Source organism: Pseudopodoces humilis, chromosome 2 (assembly GCF_049639895.1).
Source record: "Pseudopodoces humilis isolate 2021_Gansu_Grassland_sample_001 chromosome 2, ASM4963989v1, whole genome shotgun sequence".
Taxonomy (NCBI): Eukaryota; Metazoa; Chordata; class Aves; order Passeriformes; family Paridae; genus Pseudopodoces; species Pseudopodoces humilis.
In genome coordinates, this window is record NC_142201.1 from 90,223,658 (window position 1) to 90,247,401 (window position 23,744).

General features: G+C 47.2%; 1 protein-coding gene across 5 annotated transcripts in view; it reads right to left on the reverse strand.

The window, feature by feature from the left end:
• Nucleotides 1–440: 440 nt before the first annotated feature.
• MAB21L3 (mab-21 like 3) overlaps nucleotides 441–23,744 on the reverse strand; it is a 34,648-nt gene continuing 11,344 nt past the window's right edge. For 3 of the 5 annotated variants that reach the window (XM_014253346.2, XM_088068680.1, XM_088068686.1), the window contains 3 exons: nucleotides 22,718–22,899; nucleotides 21,588–21,782; nucleotides 17,696–18,873 (listed from right to left, as the gene is read on the reverse strand). In XM_014253346.2, coding sequence (XP_014108821.1) covers nucleotides 18,640–18,873; nucleotides 21,588–21,782; nucleotides 22,718–22,899 — 611 coding nt within the window. In that variant the 3' untranslated portion in view covers nucleotides 17,696–18,639. Of the gene's footprint in view, nucleotides 598–17,695; nucleotides 18,874–21,587; nucleotides 21,783–21,988; nucleotides 22,412–22,717; nucleotides 22,900–23,744 lie in introns of those variants that run through there. The other 2 variants (XR_015774768.1, XM_088068690.1) reach the window with 2 other exon arrangements.

A 23,744-nucleotide genomic window follows, 5' to 3' on the forward strand; every position in this document is an offset into this window, starting at 1 on the left:
GCCCTCCCTGCATGAGTACTCACCAACACCTGAGTCCTACATCAGTGCAGCCGTGGTGGAGCTGGAGCTGCCTTCTGGTGCCCCTGGTGACTTCTCCCACTGTGACACATCCTCCATGATGTCACAGCCACCAGAGCCACATCACCCAGCCAGCAGGCCCAGGCTTCATCCCCACCACTCAGCCCAGCGAGGCCTCGCCACCACACCAAGAGCAAACACCACCTGCAGAAGGGAGCTCCCAGGAACGCTCTTGACAAAGAGACTCCCCTCCAAAACCGTAATTGAAATTAAAACGGGGACTGCAGGTGGATGTCCCTTACACAGGGGTGTGATGTTTTCTGGGCCAGGTGGACCCCAAGTTACCTTGTGAAAAAGAGCTTGGGCAGAGACAACTCCACTCTCTCTCACCCTCTTGGCTTCCTTCTGCTGGGGCAGGGCATATGGATAGCATATTTAAGCATATGGATAGCAATTTAAGAGAAATTTTTAAAAAATCAATGCAGCCATAGCTAAAGGTCTAGAGAGGGATGCCTGCAGCTGCCAGCGCTCTCAGGTACAGCAGCAGGAGGGGACGTCTTCACTGCCCATAGGAGAAGGCTAAAAAAAAATAAAAATAAATCTCATTACTTTTCTTTCCCTCAACTACCCATTTAACTCCCCATGCCTTCCGCTTGTTCCTTGCTATCTAATTGAATTTCCTTAGCTGACCGTGTTTCAGGGCAGGAGGCTGGCGTGGGAGGTGTGCAGGTCTCCCAGTCCTTGCTCAGCCTCAGGGAAGGAGTGGGGGTGTGTGCACCCCCATGCTCCCCGTGTCCAGGCTCCGTCCTTGGCCGCTTTGCAATGGAGACACAACAAAGGGAACACTGCAATCGCCACTGCAGGTTGGGAGATAAGAAGCCCTCCCTTAATGAGGAAATTATATACCTGGCAAGACTGTACCCCTTGTGGGGAACAACAGGCTCTTTCACTCCAGGCCCTGGCACAGCCAGGAGCAGCTGTGGGACAGGGGGAACAACAGCTGATAAATCAGCTCAGCACCACCAGCCATAGGAAGCGCAGGCTAATGGCACAGCCCCACATCAGCTGCTGTTGGGAAGCCCTGGGATGTCCCACGTTGGATTCCACCAGCATTCACAGCAAGACAGCAATTTTGGAGGGCTACAGCTTTGCTAAAATTGGCTCTTCCAGGAAGGCAGATGGGCACGGCAGCTCTCCAGTGCCAAGGGAAAGCTGCATTTCTGCTGCCAGTATCTGCTGAGGGAAGCCAATCCCAGAGGGAAAAGGGCAGCATTACCACACTGAAAGACCTTTGCTTGCTGCTTGGGAGGTAAAATGCCCACTGAAAAGAGCCAAATTGTTACTGTGTATATCTAAAGGCAATGAATTATTAAGGAGATCTCTTAAGGCTGCAGGTGAGGCAGAGAGCTTTATGGATGGATGATATTAAATGTAATAGACCTCTAATGGAAAACCACCTGATGGCCAGAGAATGGTTTCTCAGCTGTGGAGCAAACCCAAACAGCTGGAGTGAGTGTGGTACAGACCACAGCTGCCCCAGGGAATGACTGGGCTTGGTAGTCCCTTGCAGCATTTTGGAGTGTTACAGTGAGCCTATGATGAAGAGATGATACTCCCTCCCACCCTGCTCTCTGCAAATATTACAATCCAGCCTTTGCTTTTTCTGGATGAGCCCAAAACAGCCTTTCCCTGTCTCACCAGTGCACACTTACACATGATTAAGGTCATATAAGAGCTGGCTGTTGTTTCCAAGTGTCCTGAATTTGCCAAAATTAGGCTGGATTTGTGGAAACTGGGTTCCCAAGACCTCGGGCACTTCCTGCTTTGAATACCAGGCCAAACACAACACAGCAACGCTTGCTGTCCCAAATTTTAATATGACTCTTTTTAAAAGTCTCACATGGAGCCACAAATTACAAAATTCGTTTATTGGGGAGTCAGAGAGGAACCATAAAACACCAACACATTAAGAAGCAGCACGGAAATACCTGTCAAGTCATCCCAAAGGAGTTAGAGAGGGTTCTTCTCAAAAGGTAAGGAGGGTGATAGCCCAGCTGAAGCGTCTCTACACCAGTGCACACAGCATGGGAAACAAGCAAGAGGAGCTGGAGACCATGGGAAGGAGGGAGGGTTGTTGTGCTCTAGGTTAAGGCATGGATGGATTGTGGAGAATTACCTCTGAGAAACAGCCACAGACAGGTTGAGAACTTGTGGATGAAAACTGAGGATGGGACCACCAAAGCACAACTTTTGGGTGGGCTCTACTTCAGGTGCCTGACCAGTTGATAAGGCTTCTTGCTTCAGCTACAGAACCCACACATTTTCAACCAGATGGAGGCTTTCAACCATCCAGACATCTGCTGGGAAAGCAGTACAGCTGGCTGGGAGTAATCCAGGAGACTCCTGGAGTTGCCTAGAGGACAACCTACTGGTCCTCTGGTATTGGTCAAACCAGCCAGAGAAGTGTTGCTGGACCTGGTGCTCACATGTGCTGATGAGCTCATCAGAGAAGTTAAGTGGAGGCTGTCCAGACTGTAGCAGCCAGGCCCTGGATGAATCCATGATCCTGAGGAGCATGGGATTCATGGGGAACAGAGTGAACTTCTGTCTAAAACATTAGTGGATTAGATCCCCTGGGAAGCTGCCCTTAGGGACAGAGGAGCTGATAAGAGCTTCCAGGACACTGCTCTTAGCTCTCCATCCACGTGAGTCAGGAACCAAGCACCAAGTAATTCTTTAGGTGACCTGAGGAGTAGGAGAGGCCATTACAGCTGACTACTCTGCTCTGATGTGACAAGGAAGCCTTTGCTCCAAGACCTCATAATAAAATATAAGACAACAAAGATGGAATAACCAGGGTGGAGAGGAAGACAGGGGTTAGAGGAAAGTGTGATGTGTACCAGAGCTACAGGGTTTCTATTCCTAATTAACAGACTCGTCTTTAATTTTCTGCTCTGACCACCATATGAGCCTTTTAAATATAGAAGGTTCCTCCCTGGCTATGTACACAGGCAGCCTGGCACCACCATCCATCTCAGCTACATGGCCACAGGTCACATTTTCAGAACCACTTGATGGGTGGATTAATGGCTGCCTTTTTATTGCCAGCTCCACAGCTTTTGGGGTGGGGTGGAGGCAGGAAGGAGAAAAATAACTAATAAAAAACCCCCATATGTGAAATTCTGAAGTGTCATGAAGGTGGATTAAAAAAAAAAAAAAGTTGAGATTTTATTTTAAAATTAAGCTGTAGGGGGTTTATTTGCTGCTTAGTATGAAAAATGTGAGGCTTGTAGGTTCATTTTTCACACTTTCCCCCACACACAGCCCAGGCCTGGAAAGCTACTTTATTATTTTTAAATGAAAATATGGAGCTTTACTGGAATAACTAGTAACTGTGGGTGTTCTTCAGTGCTGCCCAGTGCAGCCACCCATGCAGAAAAATCAAGGTTTCTGTTACGTTTAAGATGAAGAGCAGGGTCTCTCATCCTCCCTTTCAGGCTTTGAGAGGTAATATTTATTATGAAAACCCTAGAAGTGATTTACAAATAACTGATGGTTGATAGAGGTTTGATGTACTAAACAGCTGAAATTGAAGACTTTTGGGTTGTTTGGTCCTTTTAAACTATTACTATCAGGAGAGAAACTACCCAGATTTAAACGCTGCCCTGTACATAATGCAAGTAAAACCCCAGCAGGATGCAGGAGGTCTGGGTGCAGAGTAAGGGGAAGTCGGCAAATGGCATACACAGAGCCTTGGCTCAGAAGCAGGGGCTAGGAAATAAATCACCATGACTCTCTCTCTCCATCGCCTGTGGAACTGCGGCAAAGCAGCGCTTCCGTCAGAAATCTCCTGCCCAAGCCGACGTTTCTCACAGCGGAGATCCAACCCCCCCGAAGGACAGGGAGGGATTGTTTTAACCTCTCGGGCAGAGCCAAGTCTCCAGCGGCGCTGCAACAGGCAGCGATGCTGTTCCTGCTGCGGCACAGCTCCAGGCCCTGCTCCCGCTCCCACCCAGCCCAGGGCCGTAGGGATCTGACCGCAGCAGCGCTCCCGCTGCCAGCGGAGCTGAGATGGCCTGCTGCACTTTGCATACAGCTGCTCTGCCCACGGTTCAGCCGCACCCGGGCTGCCCAATGCCGCCTGTTACTCTGCAGAGACCCAGGGTGACATGAGTCATCTGGTCACACCAGGACAAGGCTAAACACTTTGGGCTCCCCGCAGCTGGCTCAGCTACAGGGACCATCCTCAGCCCGCTGGCTGTAATGGGGCTGTGCTTATCCTCTGTGGTCCTCAGGCCTGCAGCCAAAAGCACCTGCCCGTGATATGGGGACACATAGAATCATAGAATGGTTTGGGTTGGAAGGTGCCCTAAAAGTGATCCAAGGCCCCTGCCATGAACAGGGACACCTTCCACTAGACCAGTTTGCTCAAAACCCTGTCCAGCCTGGCCTTGAACATTTCCAGGGATGGGGCATCCACAATTTCTCTGGGCAACCTGTTCCAGTGCCCCACCACCATCAGAGTAAAGACTTTCTTCCTAACATCTAATCTCAACCTACCCTGTTTCAGTTTGAAGCCATTCCCCCCTTTCCTATCACTATGTGCCCTTGCAAATAGCTCTCTTCCTCTTTCCTGTAGGCCCCCTTTAGTTACTGGAAATGTGCCTCATGGGACAGATGTGTACCAGGGCACACTACCATGCTCACAAGATGTCCTCTTCAAAGCAGAGAAGCATGATTTTTTCTGTGAATCTTCTGTCTGGGAGGCACTTGGAGGGGCCAGGACCCCTTGGCACCCTATTTCCCACACCCCATCCCCTTACACACCCTGGGGCAGGGCTGGCTGCTGTGCTGCCATGGTGTGCTGGAGGAAAGGTATCCCTTCTGGGGCCACCCATTTCCAGCTGCACCAGGGGCTGCTGCAGGCTTGGGGATGGTGGCAGGGAGGGGGGAGTGCTGACAGGGCACAGGTGCTGTCTTCAGGGCTGAGCCAAGCTGTGCTGAGTGCCAGCAGGGAGTCACACCAACAGCCCAATGCTCTTTGTGCCCTGGCTGCCTGTCCCAGGAAGCACTGTCTTCAAAAATCATATAACCCAGGGTAGGGCTGACTTGCTGACACAGGGCATGCCCTTTCCCAGCAATTAATTTGGATGCAAGAAGTATTTGCATGATAACAACTCTGCCTAAGTAACACCATGTGTGGTATGAAGTGTGAGTGTTTTTCCTCTACTCTGAAATAACTCCATTTAGAGACAAGCTTTCTGAGATGCATGAAGCCCAAAGCAGATCCAAGGTACTGCCTACATTTTCCACACTGCATCATCCTGACTTTCTTGGACTAGGGGAGCCATGAGGTACCCCAAATCAGAGCAAGAGGGTAGAAGCCCCATGCTAAGCAATTAAAGGATACCCCCATCCCCCCACACCAGCCACCCACGTGCCTGGACTTTCCTTTGGGCTGGCACAGCACCCACTGCCTTCCTGAGCTGTATCTGGGCGGGTGGGAAGGAATTTGGACCCAGTGGATCTGACTGCCAGCGCTGTTAAGGAGGCACATGCAGTCATCACAGGCTGAAAGTCTGGCTTAAGGACTAGTGACTGCATCCAAAATGCCTGGCTACATGTGGACCCCATGCTGCCTGAGGGCACCTTGATCCCAGCAAGGGGGGCTGCTCTGCTCAGCAGCCTGGAGCCTGCACCGTGGTCTGGTGAAGCAAGGGGCAGTGAGTGGTCTCAGCTCATCTGGGGGTTTAAAAGCCCTTCCAGAAGGAAGGAACATGAGGGAGCTGTGTAAAGGACTGATGAGAAATATTTAAATATTTCAGTTTCCAGTGTAACTTGAGTCATTTGGAATGGAAAGTTTCCATTACTCAGTAAATCTAGTGCATTCATTTAAAAGGGAAAAAAAAAAAAAGAAAAAAAGAAAATAAAAGAAAATGGACAACTTTTGGTGTTGGCTTGAGGAACATAACAGTGCAGCAGAGTCACAGACAAACACCACCCACCAGCAGGTACATAATGTTCTTGGCCCAGGTTAGCTAGGGCCAAGGAGGGACACGGGGCAGGCATGGAGCAATGGGCACATATGCTGCCCAGGGAGGGCCTGCTCAGTCATACTGGCATTGATAATGCAGAGGAGAATTTAGGCTTGGATGAGAGCAGGAGAAAACAAAAACCCCAAACCTGTGAACCTTTAGGTGAAATTAAATTGCATGAGAAAATTTTCAGGAAAATTTATAAGGAGGTGCCCATGTTCTGCACTACCTGACTGTGAGAACCAACTATGCCCAGGGGTGCAGACATCATCACCCCTGGCTTCTGCCTAGGAAGGGCAAGTACCTACTGCCTTGCCGGGGATGGCTCTGGTGCTGGACTGTCCCAAATCCAGGAGCTCCCAGCTCAAAACGGGCTGGAGGATTCGCTCTACCTGCCCCAGCTCCTTCTGCCACTACCCACGAGTGGGGCTTGTTCCTAAGGCATGCTTCACAGAGCCATGCTCCCCACATCACATTCTGGGGGGAAAGGAGGAGGCTTATTTGTGTCCGGACAGCTATCCTCAAGCCACCTGGATGGCTCCAGGGTGGGGACCCGAGCCGGGACCGAGTCGGGGAGCCCGGCGGGTGCCGGAGCCCGGCCGCGGGCGGATGGCGGGGCTGCACTGCACTCCAGCGGCCGCAGAGCTCCTGCAAGCACAATTCCTGGTGGGAAAAGGGATCCCTCGGGCTCCCTCCCACATCCCACAGACCATCCTCGGCCTTCCCACTGCGACAGCTCCTAGCCCTCCCCAGCTCCCCCGTCACAAAGACGTTTTTAGTATTACAGCCACTTTAGTGCCTCCCGTTTATCCTGCTTCCCTGCTGTCCCAGTCTGCTTCCAGCAACACTGCAGCCAGGGGAAAAGCTTGCACAAGGACTGTGTCCCAGGGCTTGGCGAGCTGGGGGCTGCTTGCAGCAGATATGGGAACACACGAGTAAAGTAAGTAAGCGGAGCAGAACCCTTGGGTGCACCTTCTTCCCTAACACATCAAAGAGACATGGAGCACAAGGGAGAACACAACCAAGGCAACCTGGAGCCTCCCAGCCCCTTCTCCCCAGTGCTCGCAGCTCTTCCAGGGCAAGAAGCAGGGGGATGACACTGGGACACTCTGCAGGGGACCAGCTGGCACGCACTGGACATAGGGCATGAATTGTACTCTTGCCAGCTTGCGCACACCAGACCCTACAAGCTCAGGAGCACGGGAGGAGAGCAAGAAGGGCTCTCCCTGAAGGGCTGCCAACAGAGCTTGAAGCTGCACACCCACAGTCGCCCCGATGGGCACCAGAGCACCCAGCTGCCAGCAGCAGGGCTGGAGTGATGCCCTGCCCCTGTGGGGGGTGAAATAAATGCCTCCTTCACCTGGAGGTGCAGCTGCAGTGCAGAAACTGTTCCCAAACACAGCTGCCGTTTTCGTGGAGACACAGACAACCGCTGGCAGGGCTCCCACCTGTGCTGGCTGGATCAGAGAGCAGAAATGAAGGCAGAGAAGTGTCGCTGTGTCACCTCCTAGCAGCAGGACAGTGCGACAGCATCCACTCACACCCTGCCCCTGCGTTTCTGGGCAGGTACTGACAGTAGTCCAGATACTTGTACAGCTTCCTGCCCAAGCCAGAGGAACAGAATTACTGCAAATACTGCTATTTCTGGTCAGTCTAAGGAATATGACCTTGCCAGTCAGTCCTGCCCTGTTGCAGGGACCATTTTTGAAACAGAGGCCAAGGCAGTGGCATAAAAAATGCTCTCCTCATGACAAATTCTGCATTTACAGCCAGAAACTATTGTAAATAATATTTACATCCAAGGCACAAAGAAATGTGCAGATGGAGCACTGCAATTTGGCAAGAGATGGCTCTATAATCACCAAGAAGGATTTAAACAAGCAAACAGACAGAAAGGAAACCATACCATTAATGACATCAAATATCAACAGAGAGAAAAACAACACAGCCTCACTAGCAGCAGCAGCAGCAGCAGCTTCTCCACCTACAGAGCAGCGAGGCAGTCACAGATGACTTTCACAGCTCAGCACGTGTTAAGGAGTCAGGCCAAAAGGCTGGGAGAGCTCGGTCCAGGTCTGTGTACCACCCTCTGCTGCATCACCTGACAAGTCACAGGCCATGCTTTTGCCCTGTGTACCAATACAAGTAAGGAGAATCCTGGAATATGCACCTCCACAATCACACCTCCCTCCTTCCTTCAAAAATGGTGCACAGTTCTACCTGTCCCAAATGTACTTGGAAGGAAAAGCTTCGGATGCCTCACCTTAAAAATCCTGCTAAATCCAGCTCAAGTTTTACCCAGTTATTCAAGGTTCTCAAGATGGGCTGATGTGGGTTCAGTTCATGTCTTGCCCAGGCCAGGGAGAGGGTCTGAAAATACCTTTGAGGATGTTGTAAGGATAAATTGAAGGAACAAAAAGAGGTCGTCCTGTTGATTTTAATGGTCATCTTTCAAAGCACTACCATTTGTCTGTCTTACAAGTGTTTCAAATGAGACCCCAGCACCTGGAATTCATTTGACCAGGCTTTTCCAGTTTGTAAGAGCAGACCTCTAGAAAAAAAATCAATAAAAGCTAAGCTTGAACTGCAGCCTCTAATAGAATGAGGTTTAGATTGAGCTGTTGTCCAGTGTAGGTAGGTAAGAACCATTGTATTGTTCCTACATAGGCCTGCTGTCAGCATTACAAGGTGCTTGCTGGGCTGACACTGGTACTTCTCCCTGCTAAGCCCTAGACTTGGGCACATATTAGAATTTTCCTTTATTATTGGTCACAGACCAGGTCAGTCTCTGTGTGAACTAAGGCTGTTCATACCCATGAGTTTTGTGTGGAATTTCAGTGAAGGCTTAGCACAGCAAGTTTGTGGGTACCTGACCAGTCTCTCAAGGAGCTATGCCTGAAGTGCCCTGGGTAAAACAGAAATTAGTATTAGGGCTCTCCCAGACTGCCTTAGGCTGTATTTCAACAACTACTGAGTATTGCCAAAATTTCTATTTGTTTTCTGATATGTTTCCTGTTTAGAAAGACACCCCAAGCCCCCAGTGCCCTCCTATTCACTAACTAGGTGCTACACAGAGAGAGGAAGGAAACACTGGGTTTGGATGCTAGCATGTTTTTAATAAATTACATATATTTTGGATGTAAGCAGTGACTATTTGTTGAAATGTCGTTTTCTGTTTTCTTGTTTTGACTGTAGGTTGAAGGTTCAAAGAGATTAAATTTTAGAACACCAGAAGTAGCCTTTGCTGTGGTTCCCTAAGCAAAAGGGGAATGTTAAGTACTGGAACACAAACAGGGAAGTGGTCCTCCACTTTGAATGGAAAAACTTTCCTCTTATTAAGTCCTAGCTAATGAAAACAACCATTTGTTAGAGCCTCTCTATGCTGGGATCACAATTAAGGGGCTTTTCCCAGGCTGCATGATGAGGCTGCTGCCACCTCCAAATGCCAGCCATCCCCACATCCTGACCTCTGTCACATCCCAACCTCCATCAGTCCAGTTTGCCATGCAGCTGTTTCACGTGCAGCAGGAAGAGCAGTGATCATCTCAGGTCTTTGGTCATGTTTTGAGGTTTCTTTAACACCTCTTTAAATATTTCAATTTGCCAGAGGGTTGGTACTCATGTTTTCAGGTGTTCCCTTGCTATAGGTCCCAAATCCATGCGTATCATGTGGTTTGATAGAGCTTTGTCAGCTGTGATGTCTCACCACTGTGCTTCAGATTCCCCTCTCTCAGTGCCTGGAGGAGCCTAATTGAAAACACTTCCAGATAATTTCTTACGTTACAGCAGCTCCAAGGGGCACAATAAGGACCAGGGCCTCCCTGCATGGGAGCACGAGCAGGAACACTGCATTTAGGAGCCTTTAACACAAGGACAGCGCCTGAGCACAGGCTGCCTTAGCTGACAGAGTCACCAGGGTGACAGGAGGACAACATTTGACCAGTCTGCTCCTCTGGGCAGCTAATTTTGTGCTGTACTTACAGGGGCAGCTGCCTTCAGTTCCAGCTGGAAGCACAGGCAGAGAGAGCTTGAGCTCTGCCCCAAATTGATGGTGCCCATGTACCTCTAGGGAGTGATGCAGGAAAATACAGCCCAGGTCTGGCTAGATTAGTGCATACATTACAGAATATCTGCTGTATGCATATTGCATATGATCATCACCACTTATTACAATCTTCATCAAAACTTGAGGTGCCATTGCTGGAAGCAGCCGCTTTCATCATCAGGGATGCTTTTGGGAGCGTGAGGAGCCAGAGGGGGAGCAGCTTCTGGGGGTACACAGTTGCTGCCATCCTGTACAACACTGTCTCAAGCTGCCACTACACACAAGGTGGGCTTGGCCAGCCAGAGCAGGATTTCTGTCCCTGCCCCACTACCATCATGGCTGTAGGCTGAGCAGAAATCCTCCAAGTGTCGTCAGACGGTTCTGCCTCCTGAGCAGCTTCCCTGGCTCCTCATGGGTCCAGGCGCTTGTCCAAAGTCACCGTGCTATGCAGAAGCCCCGGGAACGGCCCAGGGCTATGTCTGGCCCGGAGGACGCAGAATCACTCCACCCTGCTGCAAGGCTGAGGAGTGTCACAGCTAGGTGTGTGCTTTCCCACTGTGAGTGCCCTTCTGCAGTCTCTGTCAGGCACCAGGAGAGGAACAGAGTCTGCTGCCGCCTTATTTTGCTTGTTAATATCGGGTGTTAGTTCCCCGAAGCCATATACCAAGCAGCTGGCACTGCCATCCCCTGAATGCTGCCACTTCATCATCCTAAACCAGGGGATGTCATTAGCGATCTGCATGGCTGTGGCACTGCAAGGAGCACTCATCCATCTGCTCCTCCCCAGGTACCTCCTTATCACCCCAGGAGTTATCTTGGGTGGCTGGAAGGGCTCTGTTGTCTTTCCAGCTGTTCAGATCAGCATCTCCTTTGTTACGCTGAGGTTTTGCTATGGGTTTGCATTGTGTTAAGTTTCAGGAAGCACAAAGAAACTGAAGATCTTTGTATGCCAGGCTCCTGCCCTAAAGTACTTAGTCTCCAGGGAATAGAGGGCAGACAAAAGAGAACGAAGAGGTTACAATATCTGAGCAAAAGATCAAGCCAGCGAGAGAATATATTATTCATTAAGTATATCTCCAGAACAAGCAAGAGAGTATGGGAACAGAACTTATAATGATCTTAGGTACAGTTGTAAAAAATTTATACACACATTTTTATCTTTTCTTTTTTGACACCTGTTTACTTCATTTGGGATAGGACTAGGCCTAGCCACCATTTCTGAAAATGAGTGTATTTATATGTTCCTACTGTTTTCACAGTTCATGATGGGAAGTGCATGTGATCATGTGAGTAGATATTGGCCATGGAGAGAGCTGCAGAGGTCTGAGTTTGATTCTAAAGCTGGTGGTAGCCGGGATCTTTCCTGAGACTTGTCTGTTAAATGGGCTCACAACAGAGACTGAGCTGCTCTGACCTGTGGTCATTTCTCTCTGGTGGTGCAGATGTCAGAAATCCATCTGTATGCTGCCTTTCCCAACCTGCCAACTTTTCTCTCACTGCTTCTTCCAATACTAGCCAAACCAGTTCAGGTGGGATCACAAGAAGACCTCCTAGCTGTACATTCTCACTGTAGGGCTCCTGCTGACTTTTGGAGGGTGCCTCCTGTCCCCAGATTGCTGAAAGACTCATAGGATGCTGTGCTAAATGCACTGGAACAGGAAGGACCCAAGGAACAGCAGTTCAAGTCAAGGACCTGGGCCTCCAGCACAGAGATAATGATAACTCAGTGACTGTTTCCAAAAAGGCAACCCCCTCCCAGAAATACCAGCTTCAGTGCACATGCAGCTTTGGCTTCTGGCGTCATTTACACCTGCTGAGCTTTCCTTTCCCATGCAAGCCCCCTCTTCAGGCCCTCTTTTGGGAAAGAAAAGCAGTGAGGGGCTGGTGGCTGCAGCACTACTCCCTATTTCAAAGTGGGTGCTAGAACCCTTCTGCTCAAAACTGAGCAGGGAGACATCAAACAAATCCCCTCAGGCTCGAGCCTCCACAATCACTTTTAACCCTCCTTACCACCCCAAGCAGAGGCAACTCTGCACTGTCACACAAAATTAAACTTTCTCTTTATTCTCCAGTCTAATCTTTGTCTCCACAATATGATCCTGAGGTTTAATCTGATTATGATCCTTCATATCACACTCTAACAAATGGCCCCAGCTGCCAAGCTAAGCGGTTTAATGAGATACTGTGTTGGTTATCAAATGAAAGGCAGAAGAGACACTGCAAACAAAGGCATTGCTTGCTCAGTCCCATCCCCAGGATGTGGGGCATGGGCTACAAGGAAACACTCATGCAACTAATGTCGTGTCTCTTCTCTAAGAGAAGACCTGTCTTTCTGCAAGTGTTTTGATGGAGAACTGTGCTCTATCAGGCAGTGTGGCAGATGCTCCATGACAGGCAGCTGTGAGATGTGACCACAACATTGTCTGGCCATGAGGGTCTGAATACAAGATAGAGAAAATACAGTTTGTCTTTGGTCAGACGTTATTACATCTGATCTAAAAATAAAAGCCCAAGATGTATCACATGGCAAATCAATGTAGCTGTTTGTTAATCCAAACGCAATCAGGCACTTTTTTTCTTCCTGCCTAGATAAGACCCACCCTTCCCCCTCAGAACTGCAGCCAAAACATAATTCCCTCTCAGTGGCTAATGGCATTCATAAATTATGCTCAAGATCCATTGTTCATTTAATCCTTTTTGCTGCTATTAGCTCTGGTCACTGATCTGTTGCCTCTCCAGTCTATGGCATTTTAATGACACAGCTAAAAAACAGCCAAACTCTTCAGCTTAGTGGCAAAAGCTGGATATGTGTTGCAAGGAGGAATGGTGTCTACCACCAACTCAAGGGGAAGAAGTGTGGGAGAATTACAAGCCAGAGCTGGTTGTTGCCTAGGGAAGGCAGAGAGGAACAGGCTGGAGCAGACTCACTGTTTCTGGCCTGAGCTCAGGTCTTATGGAGATGATGAAGCTGTTGGCCCATGGCCTCGGGAATATGGTTCACTTCCAAGACAATCAGACCAGGGCAAGCCTTTCAACCAGCCTCACCTGGTTTGCCAAGGAAATCACTGATGATAGTCGCTCTTCCTTTGAAGTTGCAGTTGTTTTTTAAGGGAACTTGACCTCTGTGTGTTCTTTACTCTTCAGCACAGGGAATACACTGCATGGATTACTATTATCCATGTGACAGGAGATACTGATGAGACTCCATCTGGAAGGCTGCAAACCAGCCTGGTTATCTGTGCAGAGATGAATTAGTGTAGAGCAAGACTGGAACAGAGGTTTTATCAGAGAAGAAGAGACCACAGAGTTTGGCAAATCCAGTCATGCTCAGCTAAAGGCAAGGGAGCTTATGATTACCCTTGTGATGGTTGCACAGCAAACCCCACGGAGGGTGAGCGGCAGCTTGCTCTCTACTGGTACAAACCAGACTGCACTGGCTGTGAACACATCTAGGATGAAAGCTCAAAGAAAGCTCCTAATGATCTGTGTGGGTCTGAAATAACTTGTCTGCCCCAGGAGCCAGGGGCAAACTACCTACCTACCTTTGAAACAGCTCTTGGTTAATTTGGGGGAAAGGACCACGAAGAGCAACAGATGGATTCAGTTGCTGATGACATTCCTCCTAGCTACAGGTTCTCACCCTTTTAAAATGGGATCCCAGGAATTCAACACTGATGTTCATTTCCTTAGGAGTTTTTACCATGGATTTAAAAAAATTTCTTCTGAGCTGCATTTTTGCTTTGGTTCACTACTACCTTGGAACTGGAATTTCTTAAACTCTCCTAAATTAACCAAACTTCTTCCCTGGAATGCATTAGCTAGCCTCCATTGCAGCCTTGCCCTTCAGGTCCCCCAGCTGTGTTGCTGATAATACTGTCACCAGAAGGGGCTATGGCCTGCCCTCTGCTGCTAGGGATGTGCTGCAGATGGGTGTAAGGCTGCCTGCAGTTGTTGCAGAAGAGGTTTGGCTGTTCAAGTTGCTGGATAACAAATGGTACCCATCTCCTCCAAGGCAACAGGAAAAATGTGCTGGGCCAGATGCAACGGAGCCATGGCTTGGGATCAGGCTCTGGAGCACCCTGCACCTAAAGTGGCTGCCCTCCCAGGCTGAAACAAGCTCAGTTCATGCTTCTCAGAGCTGCTGGCCTGTGCTGCTGCCCGATTCCAAGAGTGGCTTCTCTAAGAATGGAAGTAAAAAGATATTAAGATTTTTAGTCCAGAAATCATTAAGTGGCACAAGCCACAGTTGTGCAGCTGGTAATTACCACCATCCAGGGGAGCCTGGGAAGACGCCATTCTTTTTTCTAATTACTACAAAGCCTTTCAAGCTGATTAATTCTTTCCTTAATGCATTTCCTTGTAATTTGTATTTGTGAAGATGCTAATGGTAAATTAGACAATCTTTCCTGTGAAAAATACATTCTGCACTCTCCATAGGCTTGGTCTCTGGTGGCATCTGTGCATTCTTCATCACCCATGCAGGAAATGCTTTCAAAGCCAGGTACTGATCCGGTCCTTTCTTTCTTTTCAGTTCAAAGATGTTGCTTGGAGCAGAACTGACAGGTACTTGTAACATGATGAAAGTGTTGTCCATTTCTTTGTGCTGCAGTGGTTTGGGTCAAAACAGGCTAAAACATATTTTTCTACCTGCAGCTGTTTAATTTCCTTTGAAATGGTGTGTATTATTTCAGCCAGAGAAGTCAGATCCCAAGGAGGACAAGGGCACCACACGCCTCCTACAGTAATGTCAGGTTGGCCTGATAGGGCGAGTGGGATCTCTTACTGTGATTTGAGCAGTGGCTGCTGTGTCACTATCTCATGTGACATTGCAAGGGCCTCAGATGAGTGTTGGGGGTGGGGTATAATAAAATATGTTTCTCCTCAAAACCAGAAGTCCTAGCACTGATAAGCAGAAAAATATTTAGTGTTAAAGCAGAATTATCCTGCCTATCACTGTCCATGTCCCAACTTTGCTCAGAGAGGACAGGCTGCTCCCACAGGGAACATAGTTTGCAACATGATCTAACTTCATCACTGGGCACCATTTCAAACCAAAGATGGAGTATAAGTGAGGGTGAGTAGATGGTGTGTCTGTGTTCACCTGGGGCCCATGAACTAAAAGAGAGTTGATGTGCACTGAAAATTCCCACCAGAGCCAAAGGGGTGGCATCAGAAAACTTGTTCTGAGAATATTTTTTTTTTTTTTCCTGGAGAAGGGAGAAAAAAAGGAGACAGAGGAGCCTGAGAGGTAGGCACACATGGGAGTCATGGCCATGGAGAGAGGGCAGGACTCTAATGGAGCAGGGCAGTGGCTATTCCTGCAAGTTCCCTCCTTCCCAGAACCCTGCCTGCACTTTGCTTGTTGGTGCTTTCCCAATCGAAAGCTGTTGGGAATGACTGCAAGACCATCAAAAACAATAAATCCATATTCTGGCTCTTAGAGTGGCTTCCAGAGTTTAAAGCCTTTTTACTGAAGTCTTGCTATTTATTAGAAACGTCTCCCATGGTCTCTTCTCTCCTTTTTGGCAACAGAATTCAGCATTAAATTAATTGAGCTCATTTGTCTCAGCTCGATGATAATAACAAAATGCTGATTTTGAGAGCGAGATCCTGGATCAGTGTTTGTGCTTCAGAGAGACATTGCCCTCTAGTGACCAGAAGGCAGGCTGTGTAAAAAAGACTAAAAACATAATGACTTTTGTACTGTTTTATATGGCAGAACAACACATTCAATTGAAATTTCTGACAGATGGAGTGATGCTGACTGTGGTGAGGGCTCAGAATGCAGCAAATACTCATGAAAGCAATGAAAAAGAGAGGGAGAGAAAATGGTCATCACATTCCTTCCAGATGTTCTGAACACAGAACTTTTGATTAAACCGGTTTATGTGTGGTTTGAATGTGTGTATTCATCCAGATGCTCACTTTTAAAAAAGAAAAATTATAAATATGAAGCATAAAACTTATCCTGTAGCCAAAGTACAATGTGGTGTCATTTTTTGGAGGCAAATCATGGGATGAGGCCATGATTTTGCAGCTAGGATTGGTGTATAAGTGAAAAGCTATTTGCAAAAGGTTTACTATGGTAAGAAATGAAATAAATATATTTGCCAAGCTTGTTTTTTTTTAATAAGAGACCTCCTGCACAACTCTCCCACAACCACAAAAAACTGCCTCAACAACAAAACTCCACACACTCATATAGACCTGCATGAGATGATGTAAGGTAGTGTCTCAGAGATGTCTCTGAAAGGAATTCATTCTTGCATTCAACTGCTTCCATGACCATGTTAATCTTTTCCTCAAAGCCTTTTCTCTTTGCCAGTGGCCAGCTGTGTCACATCTTGCTGCTCTGGAGAAAAAGCTGTGGGATTGTTCCTGCGTCTTTGTGGTCAATAGTAATGTACCTTCCATGTTCCAGTGGTGACAACGATACTTTCTGCAGCAGCATGTGCTAGCTGATGCATTTGCTTGAGTGAACAAGAAGAAAACAGAGCAAAAACTGATCAGACTTGGCTCAAGGCAGGGATCCATCATTCTGTGCTTATTTCCTGGCTTTGCTGTGTCGTTCCTGGCTGTAAGAGGCTCTGGCAGGGCAGTGGAACATTCCATGTCACGACTGTGCAGCACACAGTGCATGCCCATGGTTTTGCTTCACAGCAGGCTGTGAATCCCAGCAGCTGAGGACTCTGACACACAGCTGCATCCAAGTTAAGGCATCACCACCAAATGCTGTTCTTTCACCCAGCTATAAAGGGAGATAAATTCTTTATCAGCCACAACTAAATCCCAAAAGGATCATACATCAGGGCAGTAAAATACCAAATTTGGGATTAATTGCACTGAATGTTTTTCACTGTCCTTGAACAGTTTGAACTGTTTTTGCCCTCCTCTAACTTCAGAAGCCAGCCATTCAACCACAAGACAAAATCAAGACGAAACAGGAGACATTACTTCATTGCCACAGCTGCCTGACTCTGCCTGGCAGATTGGCATCTCCTTGCACTTTACTGAAACAGCTCACAGGAAATCAGAAAGCCACACTTGAACAGGAGGTGTCATCATGAAACCAACACCTGTGTCCCATTTAGGGAGCCTGGAGAACAAAGGTTTAGCAAGAAAAGTTAACTGCTCAAAACAGTTCCACACAAGACAGTTACCCATGTGGAAAGGCGACTTGGAGAGTATTCCGAGGATCTGAGCAAAGAGGGGCCAGTTTACATGGTCGGATCACGTCTATATGTGGCGACATCTGATGCAGGAGACACAGGACCATGACCAGACCAGGAGCACACACCTTGGATCCTTCCTGACCCAAATCTACTCTGCTCATAACCTGTAGAAGACAGCCTGCACCAGAGGCAGTGCTGGAGACTGGTTGTACCGCAGTCTGCCACGACGGGGAGACGCCGCGCCGCAAATGCGCCTCTTGCAGCTCCTTGGGGTGCGATGCAAATCCGACCTCTGCCAGCCCCCTTGGCAAAAGACTTACTTACTTTCCTGCACAGATGTGACAAAAAAACCCCAGCAAATCAAACCCAACCCCCCCACCCCCATCTTGGTTAAGTTTCAGCAATTTAATAACATTAAACCCAGCATTCTTTATATTAATTCTAAATCTCTGTTCTTTTGAAATACTAAAATTCATTTTCTTTTGAAACATCCACAAAATTAAAGGTACTGGGGGTCTCGGAGCTAAGAGCCTCTGAAAAATATTCTGCACTGCACCCAAAAATACATGGGTGCTACCAACTAGGAAAAGACCTGCTCCTTGTCCAGCCTGCTGGATAGAGCCAGGGATGGGAGTGAAATCTGCCCTGCCAAAGCCCTCTGATTGTATGGCACTAACACAACTGGCAAACAGGAAAAAGACATATTTGAAGCAATTGGAAGAAAAATGTAAGTGAAGGAGAGAAAAATTAAGAGGCAAACCCTACTGTTCCTCTTCTTGCTTCCACTGAGCTCTTCAACACTAGCAGCATGGTTAAATTATTACTGGATCCTACTGGAGCAGGACCTCACTGAATTGAATTTCCTCTGAGAAAGCTTCCAGCTTCAGAACACCTTGGAAATGTTCCTCTGCCCCTCTGCAGAGCTGGCCGGTGAGGTAATTAGGCAATTAAACCCACTGTCCTTGTGAGGAAGGCGATTGCAGCAACAGTGCATGAGCTAGCTAGTGCATGAACAGGGGCAGCAGAGCGAGACTCCTTTGTGCTGCCTTTCAGCTTAGGTGCCACAAGACTGGAGACACAGAACGAGGCAGTTGCCTGCTCTGACACAGAAAGCTGGGTTTCACTGGCTGTACCTTCCAGGCAGGCTGTCACTGTTGAAAGCAAATTAGATCAGCTGGGCATCAAGTGATACCTCCCATCAGTTTTCACCGCCCACCGCTGCCAGCTCAACACTTCTCTTTCGCGCTGCATGTGCCAACTGTCTCACAGAGCCAGCTGCAGCATCAACTGGAAGGACACGGAGAGCAAGCACAGGTGGAGAGAGGAGCTGGGGGATCGACTCAGGGCTGGGATGAGACCTTTGCCTGCCTTAGTCCAGGCAGAAAACGGGATTCTCCAAGAAGACCGCGAGCTTGCTGGCCACCAGGTCCAGGTCACTGGTGTTGGCATATTTGAGCAGATTGGTGTTCTTGAGAAAGTAATGCTTGAGGAAGTGCTGGCTTACACACTTGTGCAGCTTCTGTACCAGCCTCAGAAAGGCTTCGGGGAAGCAGCGCCAATCCTTGGTGCGGGGGTATTTTTCACACGTCCAGAATAGCACTGTCTGCAAGAAGCAGATGGGAGAGAAGATGTGTTAGAGGTTCTGTCGAGGGCTCACACAGCTTACTAAGGCACTTCTAGTGCTGGTGAATGGCTGTCAGCCTTGGAAATCACAGAGACTCGCGCTGCTACCTCCCTGTGTTAATGTTTCTGCAATGGAGGGATCCTTGCTAAAGTCTCCTCTGGGGACCAGGAAGAGCAGCTTGGAGGTGCCTGGTTAGGATCTCTCCCAGGAGGAGCCACTCTCCACTGACTGAGCCCCGAGCCCAAGGAAAATGATCTTGCCAATATAATCTTTGTCTATTTGCCATCCTCCAGCAGGAGCCTCTGTAGAAATGCCAGGCATTTTAGGCTGTAGAAAATGGTCTGTTATGCAAGGGTACAAGCCAGCAGATGAAAGGAGGGACAGAGCATAATGACATCAATATAATTATTTGTTAGCTTCAGCTGTATTTGTGCTGAATATAGACAATGATCTGCATCCTAAACAGACTGAGATTCCAAGAAGCTATTGCAGGTGCAAGGCTTGCTTTCTAGTCAAATCCTGCCTGTTTTTTTCTGACATGTGATACTTACTGCATGTCTTCTGTTTCTCCAAAATGATTTTATGCAATTTAACATTTGAGAAATACATCGTTAAAATAACAAAATGTGTATGAATATTGCTCTTACAGTATTATTTTTACACTGCCCATGTCACATTTTTTCAGACTTCCCCATGACTGAGAAGAATTTTCTCAAGGAACTTAGACTCATGTACCAAAAAAGCCATACTGACTGCCTAGGTCAGCCTGAAATAATTTTTTAAAGTACTAAATCACCTATCCTGTGTTCAATAATTCTGCTAAGTCCCCTAATTCTCCTCTGAATCCCAATTATATTTTGCAAAATCAGCTACCCAGAAAGAGACTCACAGGCACTGTAAGAGGTGGCAGAACCACAGCCTTCAACTTGTCTGTTTCTCCAGAGGTAGAATTTCATCTTTTCATAGTTGTACTGCTGACAAATTTCTTCTCTAACAGTTTTTCAAACGTGAAAAATTTTTTGTTCACAGCAGCAGTAACCACAAAGCCTTTTCTTGAATGTCATCAGGGAACAAAGACATAGTGAGGAATTCAAGCTATAACTCTCTGAGAACTGCTCCTCGAAGACTTGCAGAGCAGTTGCCTCCTGACACACTACTTCAGCAGGCAGCAGTCGTAATGAAGTTTCTGGAGGCAAGGAAAACAGCACTGCTTTTTCAGCCAGGTGCCTGAACAGGTGATTTATCCCCAGCATTTATGTCCCTAACTGCCTGCTCTCCACCAACAGCATAGAGTTGGATTTCAGAATGTACCTAGATCTTTTTGAAATTGCAGGTCTTGAACTTCATTCCTATGAAGGGCAGTTACATGGTCCTCTCTGGCTTTCAGAGCTTCTGGGATGCAGACTTCCTCTGTCATAGAGGATCTTGTTTAATCCTAATTGTTTGATACCTTTGACAGGGGCAATCTGAGAATGTTAAGAAACCTAACACTAAGCCTCTGCTCAACTGCTGGTTTATCCACTGACTGTTTCTCTCATTTTTCTTTTCTTCCTGTTTTTCTTTCTAATGTGAGTAATTCTGAAAAATTCTTTCTGTCTGGTAAACCAATCCTCACTTGCCATAAAAGCCAGAAGTACAGTTACAGAAAAGAACTGAAGAGCTTCTAAATAGTTTCTTACTTTAACAAGAGTCAATGCAACAGCACTTCTTGCACATCTGCTCCTTCAGTCAGGGAAAAACATTGCTCCTAATGGTTAAATGGCTTTCCACTGTCTTACATATGACAGTTTTCCCATCAGGTTATTCTTACAGGCACTGAAGAGTTTTGCATTCAGCTAAGCTATAATCAGCCTCATCAATTTTAATTTTTTTTTACTCCACCTTTACTTAGAGTAGTGCCATGACTTTAACAGCATTTGATGGTCACCAGCTTTTTCTTTGGGAGAAACCTTAGCACTGCATCTGGTTTTGGCCACCAAAAGATCTGATGCTACTGTAGGAACCTAATGGCTTGAGGATTCAAGGTGGGAAAAGTACAGCCTCTCCCCGGCAACTCCAGGAGAATGAAGTCCCAGAAAATAGGATTTTAAATCTATAATCTAAGAAATGGTGCTGCCTGTGGCCCATCGGTGTCTGCAGCTGTCAGATATGGGGACACAGTCATAGCAGAGTCTTCTCTCTTCTTCACAAACCTTGTTTGAAGCCATCTTGAACCCTGAAATAGGTTCAGGGAGGATGCCATCACCCCTTTAACTTTTTCTTCCCTTCCTACCCCAGGTGAAACATCACCAGAACTGTAGTTTGCACCTAACTCATTAATAATGCTCACCTAAGATAGTTTTGTTTGGTGCATATCCACAAAGGAAAAAAGCACCATCTTCCAATAGAGAGACAGATGGATACAGATGGCTAGGATAATCAAGAAGCAGGAAGTAAGTATGCAATTACAGACAACAGTACAATGTGAAGTCAAAACAGAGCAGGGGCCTCGACTCTGTGTTGCTGCAATCATAATATTCCTACAGGCCTTAGTTTCTTACTGAAGTTTGGAACACATATCTAGTGAACTCCTTGCCACCATAAAGCAATGAAAAGGTACAGCAGATTTGACAGTTACCTCAGAAGTTACACAGATGCCACACTGATTTACACCACAACATTCTGACACTACTGGATATCAGGGTGATGCCTACCTGAAGGTGATAAGCTGTGATGACAGGCTTACTTCCAGCACACCAGACATCTTCCTTCATCTGCCTCATGACCCTGAAGCACTTCATGCGACAACCACCATCTTCATCAAGTCCCTCCATGAGGATGTGCTCAGCACGGGAGAAACACAGCTGCCAGTGATAGTTAGAGCGGGCCAGGAGGTCGAAACCCAGCGACTGTGGAACAACAGGGGAAGTGTGACAGCAGATCAGAGGCAAACTTGTCCCAGAAGTGCAGAGAGAGGTTACAAAAGCATGTGTGACATCTCTTGAAGCCTATTCTAAACAGGGTTAGCAGAGGCAGCAAACATGAGGCGTGCTCCCATCTTCATGCTTTGTTGAATAAACAAGCATTTTGCATTGTTTCCTTGTGTGGTGGTATCAGTTACTGCAGGGAGATCCTTTTCTAGAGCCATCAGGCACAGCACCAGCATTGCCACTAAAGCAGAGATGCAGCTCTGTAGGCACTTTGCTCTGGAGAAGGAGGTTGTGCATAAGTGGGGAGCAGGACTGGAAGGTGGAATGGGATCTGCAGGAATATGGCAGATGTACTGCTGACAGATTTCTTCTCTAACTGTTTTTCAAATGTGAAAAAATTTTTGTTCACAGCTGCAGTAACCACAAAGCCTTTTCTTGAATGTCACCAGGTAACTAAGACATAGTGAGGAATTCAAGCTATAACTCTCTGAGAGCTGATCTGAGCTCTGGCTGAGCTGAAGTGCCAGAATCCAGCTGTGAATGTTGTAGGGAAAGATGGGATTGAGCTGGAAGGAAAACTGCAAGACAGCAGTCCATTTGCTGAAGTCCTACATGAGGCAGAACACGAATGATGCACCTTAGAGCTGTGTGATGCAGGCAGAACTGTTTGCTAGAGACTCACGCAATAAAAAGTTAACTCAGATTTTTTCTATAGATTTCACCACTGTAAGGGGGGGAAAACAAAATCCAAATAAAATCTGACAGAATATTTTGAAACATTGCTTCTCTCTTTAGAGAACACATCTTCTAACCCTACTGCCATCACCATGCAGTTCTTCCCTTGGGAAAACACTGTCAGACACCTGAGAGGTAAATTCCATCCCAGAGTTAAGGGTGTACTTTATACTGTTTACCTTGATGCATTGCACTTTTTCCTGAGAAGGCCAACGCTTAAGGCAACGAGGCCACCGGGCTTTCTCAGGCCAGCAAGTTGGAATCTCCACAGCAGGGACCAGCTCCACCTCAACCTGTGATTCTGATGTCTCCACAGCCACCCGGACCACTGAGCTGAAGCTCTCCAGCACTGTCACTTTACCTGTGAAAGAGCAACAAGAGAAGAAAATATAGCTAAAAAGGTCCTTTTCCACAAGGCAAGCAATAGGCTGTCTAGGACCTTGCAGTTCTATTGGTCTGTCTTAACACTTTCTCTTCAATAAGACATAAAGAATATAAGAAAAACCTAAATCTATATAAGTCCTGAGGAATGAGAACAGGAAGATGAAAGAACCAAGTTCTTAACTTTACACTCAATTATCATGCTTTTTTTTTTTTTTTTTGTTTGTGGGTCCTCTTAAACCCTAGGATCAGCTTCTTGAAAATAGAGCCAGACAAGCGGTGCAACCTAACATTTCTAATGGCACACTGCAAGGAGATCACTGCAGATTGGAGAGGACCAGATGAACACTTCCTATGTAAAGATATTCTTCTTCCTTCAGAGGACCTGAGATGAGACCCTTGTCAGATCACACCACTGCCAGTCATTCAGAATGTTTTGTGCAGTATCTTTAAGGTTTGTTTCTGGAGATCCACTTGCACAGAAGACGATATCTGAATTTATGGTCTGTTGTGCAGAGCAGTCACACAGAAAATACTAACTGCTACATCACTGCAAGTGCTGAGTGTTAAGAAGAGTTAGTTCCAAGGTAATTTGGAGGAAAGAAGTTCCCTGAGTGTGAAAGTAGAGTGGCTTGTCTCCAGGAACAACACGATGTAAGAGTACAGACAGGAAAGAAAGCTGCAACTAATAGATTTTGTGGGATGTTTCCTGTTGGTCCCGTTGAGTTCATGGAAGTTTCTGTCCCAGTCACTCTGGCAGGATCACTGTCCCTTCAGCTCTGCCATCTGAGCCAATTGTGTGTTCATCCTCTAACCCACTGAAGT